Source organism: Musa acuminata, chromosome BXJ2-8 (genome assembly GCF_036884655.1).
Source record: "Musa acuminata AAA Group cultivar baxijiao chromosome BXJ2-8, Cavendish_Baxijiao_AAA, whole genome shotgun sequence".
In the NCBI taxonomy this organism is placed as follows: domain Eukaryota; kingdom Viridiplantae; phylum Streptophyta; class Magnoliopsida; order Zingiberales; family Musaceae; genus Musa; species Musa acuminata.
In genome coordinates this window covers 13,563,289-13,577,363 of record NC_088345.1, presented here as the reverse complement: position 1 = coordinate 13,577,363, position 14,075 = coordinate 13,563,289, and the positions used below count along the sequence as shown (strand labels likewise).

Genomic DNA, 14,075 nt, shown 5'->3' with positions numbered 1-14,075 from the left:
TCGCTCGATGGCCGTTGGAGAACGAGACACAATTCGCTCGATGTCGTTTTTATAGCATCAATCGATACAATGTGTCTCCATCATTATTATATATTGACACATCTAAATTAAAGGTTGATTTATCTTTAAGTAGCAGTGTGGTCAACCATGTCGCTTTGGCCGAGTGGTTAAGGCGTGTGCCTGCTAAGTACATGGGGTTTCCCCGCGAGAGTTCGAATCTCTCAGGCGACGATTCATTTTTATTACGACTCCTTTTTGTTTATTCATTTAAAACCCGTAATGTCATTAATGGACGATGAGGCCGAAGAGCGGGGGAGTTTTGGGGGACTTGTTCTTTCCAAAGCCCATGGGCCGACTGACTGTATGGGAGCCTCTCTGCCGATTCCAGATCTGGATTCCCAAGGGGGGCAGCAAAAGAAAGACTCGACCACAGCGGGGAGAGAGAGGAAAGAAGCCGGAGTCGTCTTCTCCATCCATCCAATCCGATCCCCGAGATGATACTGGCCGTTCTCTTCACCAACACCGACGGCAACATCCTCGTCGAGCGGTACGTCCCCCATCTTCTTCCTGCCCTCGATTCCTTCGACTCGGTCAACACCTTTCCTCCGATTCCTTCGTGATCCGTCATAAACGCACGAAAATCCATCGATTTCGTGCGGAGATTTCTCGATTTTTTTCGTTTTACTTTGCCTTTCTTATCGTATTATTTTTTTACCCCTTCGCCGGTGGGTTCCTGGATGTTCTTAGAGTCTCTCAGGTCGAGGTCTCCAGTTATGTGTGTGGTCATTCAGGGTCGTAGATGTCCCATATTCTCTATTCCTTTCCCTTCTTCATGTAGGCTTTAGTTATTTGTCGGACTACATAAGATTTCGTTAGATCTACTACTTAAACTTGTACCGCTGGGGGAGATATCAGTAACAGAGCCGAGAAACTGGAGACAAGAATACTGAAGGTATAATCACATAGATATGGTACTCAGAATTAATTCTATCGTACAGTGTACATTTGGGGCATGTTAATTCAGTGCTTTCTTGTTGATGCCAATGTTAGGAAGTCATATTTATAGGGAAGGACGGGTAGTCATATTTGAGATCTTTATAATTTCCGTTCACATTGCCATGGCTTTTCAGGTGACCAGTACTAACATCCCTTATCCAATCTGTCAATTTTTGGTCCCTTTATATTCTCTTTATCCAATTGTTCACCTAGAAGCTCCATCTGTTACGGCCCGTGCTTATGATCTTGGTTTGTGCTTCATAGAATCTTAAATTTAATTGGCTAAAGAGGAAAAGATCAGAGAGTGCAGGCAAGAATTGTAAATTTTATGATAAAAGAAAAACAGATAAGAAAAATAAGGCAATTTGGGGATCTAATATGAAATATCAGACATTAAAACTGCCAATTTCTTTGGTGTGTTTTCCCTTCTATACGTTCATTACATATCCAGAACATCATCATCACTACTGATTTTAGTGTTTGTGTTTTGTCCACTTTTTTGGATGCCTTTTGTATTGATGAACATTGCTTCCTAACAGCACTCGTCATTTCCAGAATCCTTTTATATGCTAAATTGCAGTGGTAGATTAGGAACTCACACTAATTCTAGATGAAATAGGGTTTAACTGGTCATAGGATTCTGTGTAGCCTTTAGTGTTTTCTGGAATTTATCCTATGCTTTACATTTCGAGGAAGTCTTTTTGTTGCATACCTTCATTGCAGGATGGCGTATATTGTATGAACATGAAACCTGTGTGTGAATTGAAGGTTGCCAATAAATTGTACTGGCAATTCACAATAACTCTTTTTCTTGGAATGGCAAATTGACCTGGAAACAGTCAGGTGACCCTTCCAGTTATAAATGCCTGAACTGGTTTACTAATATCATCTGGCTGTAGTGTGAGAAGAGACTGAGGGGATCAATTTGATCTCGACTGGAACTGATTAGGGCAAGTTGCTGCATGGGGAGATCAGGTCTCTAGAGTTTGGAGAGGCCGTCAGAGTTGTGTTGATTGTCCCTTTCTCCTTATTCATATCTCTCTCTTTTCTTTACTCCTGTCTTTTGTTTCTACACCTATTTTGGTACAATGGTATTTGATGAAATGCCATGAGCTATGGTAGTTGCCAGCCGGCACAAGCATGTGCCATAGGAAAAGCATGAAGTGTGTTACCTGGAACATGTTGCTATGAAGGAGACAGCTCTAGGGAAGTTCTTCGTCCTAAGAAACAATATATTCCAATATGTGTTTTTGTTGGTATGGAGGCATACATTCTGGATTTGATGGAAAATCTATAATCATAGTTAACTTAAAGGTAGAACACGAAAATTATTATTCTCCTCAAATGTCTGACACTTTTAGCTAAAATAAGGGCATACACATAATTCAGGACCTCACGTATATTTTACTTGACCTGTTTGTCAATTAATTAAAATGAGGAGGGACAGCTTAAGCGGTTTAACTGGACTGTTGTGTATTTGTTCTTCTCACATTTTTAACTGTCATTGAGTATCAATTTAGCAGTGTCAGAGTAAGGTATTGAACTGGTAGACTCTCTATAGTGTTTTCATTAGTATAGAGTACACATGATGCGTCTAACAGTTTCAACTTTTCTGCAGATTCCATGGAGTTCCTGCAGAGGAACGACTTCATTGGCGGTCTTTCCTAGTAAAATTAGGAGCAGACAATCTTAAAGGAACTAAAAATGAAGAACTTCTTGTTGCTTCTCACAAGTACGTAAATGCTTCATGAATCATGAGATGTGTGATGAATAAAAATGGTTTCATATAATTCTTCTGTTTTTCTTTGAATTGATTGAATATTTCTTAAAATTAGGTGTGAATGAAAATTTTAGATGCTTTACTCTTTAATTAGTTTCTGTTTTATAGGATAATCTGATTCGTATGTTACATCTAAAACTGTGGTTTTCAGATGAAGAACTTCATGTACATTCTTCCGTTGACTTGATTTCTATTGTCGATCAGAGATCTCATATATCATTCGTCACTTATGTAAATATTATGGAGCTGATGTTATTTAAAGATCTCATATCCTAGTTCTTCACTTAGTATAATAAATACCATGGAGCTGATGTAACTGTATTAAGCTGTCTACAAGTTCTCTTTGGTCCTGAGCTAAATTCAGAGTTAAAAGGTCACTTAGTTAAGAAGCTTAGAGAATGAGACTTAGGCCACCAAGCAATATAGTTAGATTCAAAATTTAAATGTATGCAACCTTATCCTCATTTAGAGGAGAAGCTGTTGCCATAATATGAAGCAATGATGCCCAGTTTATATTGCACAAGACCCACCCTGTTTTTAATTATGAGGATTTTAAGGTATGTCCTAAAAGAATTCCTCCAGATTTTGTTGATAGGATATATATAGTGCTTTCTAAGAAGCTTTGTCCGAGTTCTGTTGGAGTACAGAGCTGATGTTCAGAAAGACATGCATAATTATAAAACCATCCTGATTTTGCAGTTCTTATTTCTATATATCACCTATTATCACTTGACATACTTAAAAGGCTGCTGTTGAATTTGGTTGCTTGTTTTAGTTTGTTTTATATTGATGTATAGCACAAAATAATAAATTTTATATGTCTCTCCTGAAATTTTGTTAGTTCTTAGCACTCTTGATATCGAAGTATTTGGTGTTCTTCACAGTTGGGAAATTTCCATAATGTTGGTACCTCACTTTCCTTCATTGGATCTTTTATTAAAAATAACCACCCTGTATGTTCACTTATATTTTGTATGACAGGGTTATCAATCTTTTCATCTCGAAGTTAAAATCTTAACTATTTCGTGAAAAATTCAGTTCTTTCATCTTACGCTTCAGAATACTGTAGCCTAATGTGTTTTTGAGTTGTTTGCCAAGGTTTTGATCAGGAAGGTAATATAATCTTTGTTCAATACAATCTGGTAACCATTTTTTAGTATTCTTTCCATCATAGGCTCGGAGTGTACGGTTGATTGCACTTAAGTATATTTCTGTGTCCTACATACTGTTGTGTATAATTTCTAGTTATGTTGCCCTTTCTCCACAAATTCAGCTTTCATCTTTTCAGGTCTGTGTTTGTTGTCTATACAATACTTGGTGATGTCTGCATCTATGTAGTTGGCAAGGATGAATATGATGAACTTGCTTGTGAGTATGCAAATAATTCAATGTGCTTTTGAATTATGGTAAACCTATCAGTAGCTGTTATAAATATTCTCTTGTGTTTGATTTCATCCAGTGGCAGAACTAATTTTTGTTATCACATCATCGGTCAAGGATGTATGTGGAAAACCTCCAACAGAACGGCTGTTCCTCGACCACTATGGGAAGATATGCCTGTGTTTGGACGAGATCATCTGGAAGGTAGGGTAGCGTTCAGATTATCTTGTTTCTCATTGTCCCTCCACAAAAGAAAAAGTAAATAGAAATTAAGAAAAGAAAGGCTAAAAAGAGGTTTAGAGACCATTTAAAAAAAAAGACTAGGGTATAAAGCCAATATCATGATGTCCTTCCCAGTCCTTTTCTTTAGTTATTAAGCAGTGGTATTGTGGTTTTATGTTAAAAAATTTCTGTAAGTAAAACTAGCAAGAAGACATGCACGGTTTACATGTATTAGTGAGTTCAATTTATCAGGAAGTGAAAGTTGCTTTGCAGTGGAATTCAAGAAATACCTGTTTTCTAACTTTTCTATTTGCCTATGATTAATCTTTAGGGGATGCTGGAGAACACTGACAAGGATAGGATCCGAAGGTTGATAAGGTTAAAAGCTCCTACTGATGCTTGATTGGAGTTATCTTGTCCTAGATGTGTGACTTGGATAATTATTCGTTCTTTGCCATTAATTGCTGTTGTATGTTGTGAATCATTTGTAATCTGGTGAGAAAAGCAAGCATGAAACTTCCAGTTGTAGGATATATACACTTTTGAATGGTTTTTCTGAAATGTTTTATGGACTGCTGCGTGGTCTCGTTGATGCTGAGATAATGGTCACTCGCACTTTGTCCAGCGGCTCTCGTCAGTTGATTGGCCATTTTTTTCTTCGCTAGATGCTAACTGCAGTTTCCATCATTTTTTATTATTGTTGTTGTTGTTGTTCGCTAGATGCTAACTGCAGTTGAAAGGACTGCAGTTTACATCCATTCATATATCTTCCTGTAATTGCATCGAACAATGAAATTGTATTGAGTTTGAGGAAATCATGTGATTTCAGTTCAGCTTTCATGTGCAGATTATTTGAGTTGGTACACTATAGCTGGAAACCAGCCCATATAAACTAAGACAGAAAGGATAAGATAGAGCTTCAAAAGCTAAATCTACTGTAACTACATATTATACAGAAAAGCATGATAGAAAACGATGAAGAAATTGCTAAGAAATAGTAAATCAAAGAGAAGAAAAGTCTAATATTTAAGAAAATAACACGTTGTAAAAGATCCTGAGGAAAAGGCAACGGTGTAAAACAGCACAAAATCGTAATTACAAAAATGAACAGCACCAAAAAATAATGTAATAATTGTTTTGCTAACCAGTTGCAAAGATCCACGTGGGTCTCGCTTTGCTTCGAGATCCGTGCCACGCCGAGTGGATCATCAGGATCACGACATCCTTCCCTCGCGTTCTAGAGAGTTAAACGGGAACAGATTCCGACAGCCCAGTCCGTCCCGAAGCTTCAGGAGAGCGAGGCCATTCCAAAACCCTCGCCTCGCTCTCTCTCTCTCTCTCTCGTTCGTATGATAAAACACCGTCGCCATGTGTTGTTGGTCGTCGATCGAGTTTGCTCTCTGCAAAAGCAAAAGCCTTATCCACCCTCAAATCTACATACCCTGCTCCTTCAATCCTCGAGCGGTGGCAGCTTAGCTCCATTCTATTCTTCCTCTCCCCATCCAAAGTGTGGGTTGGTGTCATTCTCGTCTTCCTCTCCTCCGTTTTAATCTTCCTGCAAAAATAATGCGTCCAGGTTTCGATCGATTTCTGTGGGTCAGAGGTGGGATTTTGGTAACGGCTCGTAGGTGTGCGTGAGCGCGGTGTTAGAATTTTAAGAATCACATATATATAATTAAATATGTTAAGTTATTATTATGATTAATCAACATTAAAATGATCTAATTAAAATAAAATTATTTAACTAAAAGATATAATTATTATAAAAATTAATTGTGTGGATACTATCAATCATATTTCTAACTTATTGATGAGATAAGTTAGGAATATGAAACTCTTAAGATATAATTATATATTCATTAATTATGAATATAATTATAATTATAGATTTATCGGTTATGACTATAGATAAGTTTCTTTTCACTCGTAAAGGAAAAATCTAAAGTTCTTAAGGATACTCTGCAATTGGGAAATCAAATTACTGATTAATTCATAAAATACTCTAATTGATTCATCATGCTTTCGTGGTAATATGTTTCTTAATTATTGTAGAATTTTATGCATATTATAGTGGATTCAATAAGTTTTATGGAAACATTCTAAAATCATTATTTTATATATATAAAGTATGTTTGAATCAAAATTTTGATTTTGATTCTATAAAACAATTGTTTGATCCATATTTAATATGTTAAAAAACCAACAATTGGTATCAGAACCATCCTATAATGATCGTTGAACATCTAGGCTTGTTATTCATATGTTTTAATAATATTTTCATCAATATTTTAGACTAATTTGGTTCTACGATCGTTGGAAAAAATGATGGTTTTATATAATCATGTTATATCATACTTCACATGCCTTTTTTTTATGTTAAAGATCCAAGATGTCTTTTTCTCTTCGTCTTTTCCTTTTTATTAGTATGCAAATTCATTTTTACACTACAAGACATAAATTTCTCAAATTTTCTTTGGATTTTATATAAATTTAATTAATAATAATATTGTTGTAATATTATGATTGTTTAATTATGTTATTGCAATATGCAAATTTAATTAATAATAATATTATGATAATATTATATTGATTTAAACATAATATTGATTTTATAAAGTTGTTTGTTGACATAAATTGAATTATTTATGAGCATTAAATATTTTAGTCAATAAATTAAGATAAAACCAATTTGACTAATATGATTAAAATTTAATTAGTGATTGTTTAATATTAGATTGAGTAATTTAATGAAATTACCAAAGTGACCTCTCATGTATAATATTTATCATGAAAATATTAAATGTAATGTGTATTTACATTTATGCAGTAATTACTCGGCCCAAAGGAAGGTTACTGACGGGTAGGATTCAGGATTTTATACATACCTGTAATGGTAAACACATGACAATTACAAAGTTATACATATAAATGATAAATCAATCCAAAGATAGGTTTATCATTTGGAATGCCTTATTCTCAGTGTTTGATCATTACAATAAGACTACCACTAGCAATTAATATTAAAGTCCAAAGACAAGATATTAACGTTATACTTAGTATCTAAAGATGAGTTATATCATTATTTGAATTTACTTAAGTTTATGGTAATAGATATGAGCATAATTTCTGGTTGTCTATTGTTCTCTTGTTTAGGTTCTCTTGCAATAATATTTGCTAACCTCAATTCTATATCGGTTCTAAACGAAACTAACTTTAAGGGCAAGAAAAGAAAATACAAATCTAAAAAGAATGAGGTTGATAAGGGTCCAGTATAGAAGAAACAAAATAAGGATGATACTTATTTTTTATGCAGGAAATCTGGGCATTTAAAGGACTATGTCAAATATTACGCTTGACGTGCTAAAAAGGATACATTCCTTATTTTGGTTTGTTCTGAAGTCAATTTAACTTCAGTACCTAACAACACTTGGTGGTTAGACTCCGGTGCAACTACTAACATTAGAATTTTAAAGCAGGGTTACTTGAGCTATCGAAAACCCAATGATGCTGAGAGATGCATTTATGTGGGGGGTGAAAAATCAGTAGATGTGAAAGCTATAGGCACATTTAGATTGTTATTGTGTATCGGATATTATTTGGATTTGAAAGACACTTTTATTGTACCATCATTTAGATGGAACTTAATTTCTGTTTCTTATTTGGATAAATATGGTTATTCTATTTTATTTGAAAATAATCAATTTATTTTATCTTTAAATTTAAATGTGATTGGAACTGGTTTACTTATAGCTTATGATAATCTATATTTACTTGATACTATAGCATGAATCCCTGAATGTGGAATTACAATTTACTAAACATAAAATTGAAAATTATGGTGTATTATGGCATAAACGTTTGGTTCACATATCTAGAAATAGAGTTAAAAAACTTAATTCAGAAGGGATTCTTGATCCCATTGACTATGTTTGTGTTGAATGCATTAAAGGTAAATAAACCAAACCTAAGAGATCAGGTGCATATAGAGCTATGAACGTCTTAGAATTGATACATACAGATATTTGTGGGTCATTTCCTATACCTTCATGGAATGGTCAATAATACTTTATATCATTTATAGATGATTATTCTAGATATTGATACATGTATCTAATACATGAAAAATCTCAATCTTTGGATGTGTTCAAAGCATTTAAAACTGAAGTTGAAAATCAACTTAGCAAAAACATAAAAAGCGTCGAATCTAACCGTGGAGTGAAATATTATGACAGAAATGACGACTCAGGTGAATAATATCCAGGACCATTTGCTTTATACCTAGAGGAGTATGGAATTGTCGCTTAATATACAATGCTAGGGTTACCTAGCATGAATGGTGTAGCTGAAAGACGAAACCACATACTTAAGGACATGGTAAGAAGTATGATTTCTCAATCTACTTTGCCAGAGTCACTCTAGGGAGAAGCAATAAAAACTACAACTTGCATTATTAATAGAGTACTAACTAAAGCAACTACAAAAACACCTTATGAGCTTTGGACTGAGAGAAAATCTAGTCTAAAACACTTTCGTATATGGGGTTGTCCAACTGAGGCAAAGCCTTACAGGCCTAATGAAAAGAAATTGGAACCCCAAACAGTGAGTAGTTACTTTATTGGTTATTCTGAGTGATCTAAGGGGTATAAATTTTACGATCCCAAATCAAGAAATATTTTTTAAATGGGTATTGCTATATTCTTTGAGGATATTGAGTTTGGGGGAAGAAATAAGGTTAAAGACTTTATCTTTGAGGAAGAATTGGTTCATCTGATCCAATTCATATAGTTGCCACTAATGTGACAAATTCAGTACCTCAAATGGATATAGTCATTTCAACTCTCATACAGTACGAGGAAATTATTCATGAGGAACAAACTCAACATCCTCAAGAATCCATGCCATAAGAGCTAGCACCTTTGCGACGATCCACTAGGGAAATGAAGAGTGCCATTTTGGATGATTATATGGTATTTCTCCAGGAACATGAAGAAAGTAATGGTATAATGGAAGATGATCCAATTAACTTCCTTCAAGCCATGAAGGATTCCAATTCAGATAAGTGGATTCGAGTAATGAATCAAGAGTATAAGTCCATGCAAGACAATAAAGTTTGGGAATTTATTCCGTTACCAGAAGGTGTGAAACCTATTAGTTGTAAATGGATTTTTAAAACCAAAAGGGATTCTAATGATAATGTGGAGAGGTATAAGACACGTCTTGTGGCAAATGGCTATACTCAAAAGGAAGGGATTAACTTTAAAGAGACATTCTCTCCGGTTTCAACGAAGGACTTTAAAGGGATTAACATGCAGGATTACAAATCAGGAGATACTCCTATCGCAAAAGGAGACAAGTTCAATCTCAATCAGTACCCTAAAGAAAATCTAGAAACTCAAGAAATACAAAAGATTCCCTATACATCAGCTATAGGGAGTCTAATGTATGCACAGGTTTGTACGCGTCCGGATATAATGTACATTATTGGAATGTTAGGCAGATATTTATGCTAGTCATAAGTGCCCAGCAAGCCAATCACGTGAGTGATGGCACGTGTGACTTGATACAGAATCTTTTTGCTTATTATATTTTGGCGTATATCACTTTATAACTATTGCATAAATGCATATATATTGTGATGTCCTTGGATTTGTGCAATGGGAATCGAATCGTGATGAGATCACGATAATGAGATCGATTCACCTTTAAACACATATCCTAAATAATCCCGGTCATAGGTTACTCGAGAGGGACATCGTGATAACCGGATAGACTGGTGTGCTGTATACCCGTCCATATGATGGATGCAGCTGGTCTCATAGCTGCTCGTGTAGGGACACTAGGGATACAGTACAGGTGCTCATTGGAGAATGAGTTCACTGATTGATCCGCTTACGGAATGCTGGATGGTTGATGATGCCTTATTGTCAGACAACGATTCCGTAGTCCTAGTGGTGTATCTGGTTCTTAGACTTGAGACACCAAGGATGTCCTGTATGAGTGCTCCACTCTTTGATACCAGACTTATAGGTTTGGCTGTTCCCAGATCTAGTACAGCTGGTCATTGGGAGTGGTAGTCGACCTTACGAGGGCTATTGAGTGTCGATAGAGGATCATCCACTCTCGGTATCATGAGAGGAATATCCCATGTGTTCTTGCTCAGACAAATCCCTGGCCAGGGTCATTCGGGTTGAGAGAGAAAGAGTTCTCCGGGAGAATCCGATTAGAGCGAGACTCGAGTAGAAACCGTATGGGTCTGACAGCACCATGCTCGATATACGGTCTCTGGGATATTAGATGGATGAGGGACTATAGGTACATGGTAACTGAGGACAGACAGGTCCAATGGATTGGATTCCCCTGTATCGTCTGGGGACTACGGCGTAGTGGCCTAGTACTTCCGTAGTCGATGAGTCGAGTGAATTATTACAGAGATAATAATTCACTGAGTTAGAAGGAGTTCTGACAGGTATGACTCACGGCCAGCTCGATATTGGGCCTAGAGGGTCACACACATATGGTAGGCATTGCGATGAGTAGAGGTTCGGATATGAGATATCCGACGGAGCCCTTGTCTTATTGGATGCAGATCCAATACCCACTAGGGAAAGGACCCATTAGGGTTTTGACACGGGATCTCTATAAATAGGAGGGATTCACAGCCTCATAGGCTAGAGTCTTTGCTTGCCCTTCCTATTCTCCTCTCCCTCTCCCCTCAGAGTAGGCTTGGAGTTTTGAGGAGCGTCGTCGCAACCCTGCTGTGTGGATCACCGCTAGAGAGGAGGACGCTTGACCTCCTTCACCCTCTCCTAAGGATCTGCAAGGAAACAGGGATATACGATCTCCCTAGGTAACACAATCTCTATAAGCAGTTTGTGTTTTTTGCGGATTTTGCGCACCAATCTTCGCACGACGATGAACATCTTTTTGGGAATCGGGGATTTTTGTTTTCTTGTTCTTCCGCTGCGCATATGATGTCGCCCCCTTATGATTTCCCAACAGTGGTATCAGAGCCAGGTTGTTCGTGCGAATGATTGGTTTTTGAACTGCGTGTGTTGTGTTTAGGAAGAATATTGACGTCAAAATCGTTGACGCAAAAGCAAGGAAGGGCAGCAACAGTTGCTGCCCTCGATCTGCATGCCTGCAGCCAGCCGCAGCCGCAGCCAGGCAGCACAGCGCCGACGCATGCGCAAGCGCTGTGCCTGCAGCAGCCGGCCGGCGGTCTGCTTGCAGCAGGCTTGCGGCCGGCGGGGCTGGCAGCCCGCTCGGTAGAAGCGCCTGCGGCCACTGAGCCCGCGGGCAGAGGCGTCGCGGGGCAGCAGCGCGGGCTGAGGCACCGCAGGGCAGCGGCGCCTGTGGCCGCTGCTCCCACGGGCAAAAACCCCGCAGGGGCGGCCGCCAGCGAGACAGCACCACCTGCGGGCGCTGACTCGCGGGCAGAACCGCCCGCGGAGGCGGCGGCGCCCGCGGGGGCGCCCACCTGCAGCGGCAGCGACCCCAGCGGGCGTGCCACCTGCAGGCGAGGGCAGTGCCCTCGCCCTCGCCGCACAGGCCGCCGCCAGTAGGGTGGTGGCGGCGGCGGCGCAGCAGCAAGGGGGAGAAGGGCATTAGGGTTTTCTGGGCAAAAAGACAGTTTTGCCCCCTCGAAATTTGAGAAATTCCAGTTTCTATCTTTTGTCCAAATTACGAAAATACCCTTAGGAATTGAGAAATTCCCTATATATCCCTGATTTCAGAAAATATTAATTAATTAAAAGGTTTAGTTGATTATTATTTTTATTATTATCTAGTAGTCCTACATGATGATGATTATTTATACATGTGATGTATGATGAGTGGACGGATGATCATGGACCGTGTGATGTGTGTACTTGTGATTATTATTATTGAGGTCTGCGAACCTCCATTATATTTCTCGTTTATTGTCGGGCCTGCGTGCCTATGATTAAGTTGTAATCACATGAGGAGGCGCAGCGGGAGCGTGGATGCCATAGCGGGACCCACGAGACGGACGATCGTGATGCATGGAGATGCATCAAGATGTCGACGGAACCGACGAGGACGAGATGGACGATCACAAGGCATGGAGATGCACCGTTGCACACATAGATCTTGATGTGAGTGATTAGGCCTACTGGCTCGGGCCTAATCATATTAGGTTGTGGTCCATGATCATCTGGTGTGATTGCTTATACACATACTAGATATGTATATATATTTGCATGCGATGTAGATATATATTAAATATGTATATGTGTGACATGTCATATTATGAGACCAAATCATAGAAACATCTCTCGATAAAATTAAGTCGGTAAACGTGAGGCAATTAGATTGACCCACGTGGCCTTCCATCGTTATGAGTAGGAACCGAATCCCGGTGTAGGTTGAGTTGGTCGAGTCCCTCGAGACTCACCTATATCGCGATTCGCTATCTTGCTTACGACATAGAGATGTCACCGGTGACCTGAGGGCATGATATGCTTGGTCGAGTCCCTCGAGGGTATATCATCAAATCAGACTCATCTTGTAACGAAGGTGTTGACTTAACCGAGCATCATGGTTGGTCGAGTCCCTCGAGGCCATGGTGATTCGGAGGCCGAACAGGACGGGAATCACAAGGAGTTGTGATCGGCAAGAGTTGTCTACCTTTTAGGCTTAGTGTGATTGGTCGAGTCCCTCGAGGTTACACTAAGACGCTGATTGGATCCTGATCCCCACTAGAAGTCTGCCGGAGACTTCCGTTTCACGTGCTGAGGGTGTCGCGTGACTCGTTAGTAAAATAGTGGGAGCATATTAAGATAGAAGTCCATATCTTGATAGTTTATTTCTTGCAAAATCTGCATGTTATTCATTTTTGCTACATCTTTATTTTCAGAAAATGTCGCTTTCAAATCCCTTACGTGGCATACTTGATGTCAACCGCCTCACTGGTCCAAATTATACGGATTGGCTCCGTAACTTGAGAATTGTTCTCACAGCGGAGAAAATCGTGTACGTCCTTGATACAGTGATGCCTACGCCAGAAGAAGGGGCAAGCGAGGATGAGATCGCTCGCTACGTGAAGTACATTGATGACTCCACTCTTGCTCAGTGCTATATGTTGGGCTCTATGACTCCAGAGTTACAGAGACAACATGAAAAGATGGATGCCAGATCCATTCTCCTACATGTCCGTAAATTGTTTGAGGAACAGGGAAGGACTCAACGATATGAGATATCCAAGAGCCTTTTCCGCGCTAGGATGACTGAGGGGACACCGGTTCAGAACCATGTCCTAAAGATGATTGAGTGGATAGAGAAACTCACAGGTCTAGGAATGGTCCTAGAGGATAACTTGTGTGTGGACATTGTGCTTCAGTCCCTACCAGATTCCTTTTCACAGTTCATAATGAACTTTAATATGAACAAGCTTGAGGTGACTCTCCCAGAGCTCCTCAATATGTTGAGGGAGGCAGAGAGTACTATTAAGAAAGAGAAGCCAGTTCTCTACACTGGTGAGACCAGAAAGAAAAGGAAAGCAGAAAGGTCCCTTAAGAAGGGAAAGGGCAAGGGCAAACAAGGTAAAGCAAAGGTTGCTAAGAAAGACCCAATAAAGGACAAAGGCCAGTGCTTCCACTGTGGTAAAGATGGGCACTGGAAGAGAAACTGCAAAGAGTACCTTGCAGAAAGGGCGAAACAAAAGCTTGATGAAGCTTCA

The 14,075-nt window shown here is 38.9% G+C and overlaps 1 protein-coding gene and 1 non-coding gene across 2 annotated transcripts; both read left to right on the top strand.

The window, feature by feature from the left end:
- Positions 1-149: 149 nt before the first annotated feature.
- On the top strand, positions 150-231 carry TRNAS-GCU (transfer RNA serine (anticodon GCU)). Its single transcript has one exon. It is a non-coding gene; the product is annotated as a tRNA-Ser (tRNA).
- Positions 232-388: 157 nt separating this feature from the next.
- LOC135619274 (uncharacterized) lies at positions 389-4,946 on the top strand. The gene is made up of 5 exons (XM_065121141.1): positions 389-547; positions 2,615-2,728; positions 4,065-4,144; positions 4,236-4,360; positions 4,710-4,946. The coding sequence occupies exons 1-5, from the start codon at positions 495-497 to the stop codon at positions 4,779-4,781; spliced, it is 444 nt and encodes a 147-aa protein (XP_064977213.1). The 5' UTR covers positions 389-494; the 3' UTR covers positions 4,782-4,946.
- Positions 4,947-14,075: the final 9,129 nt, after the last annotated feature.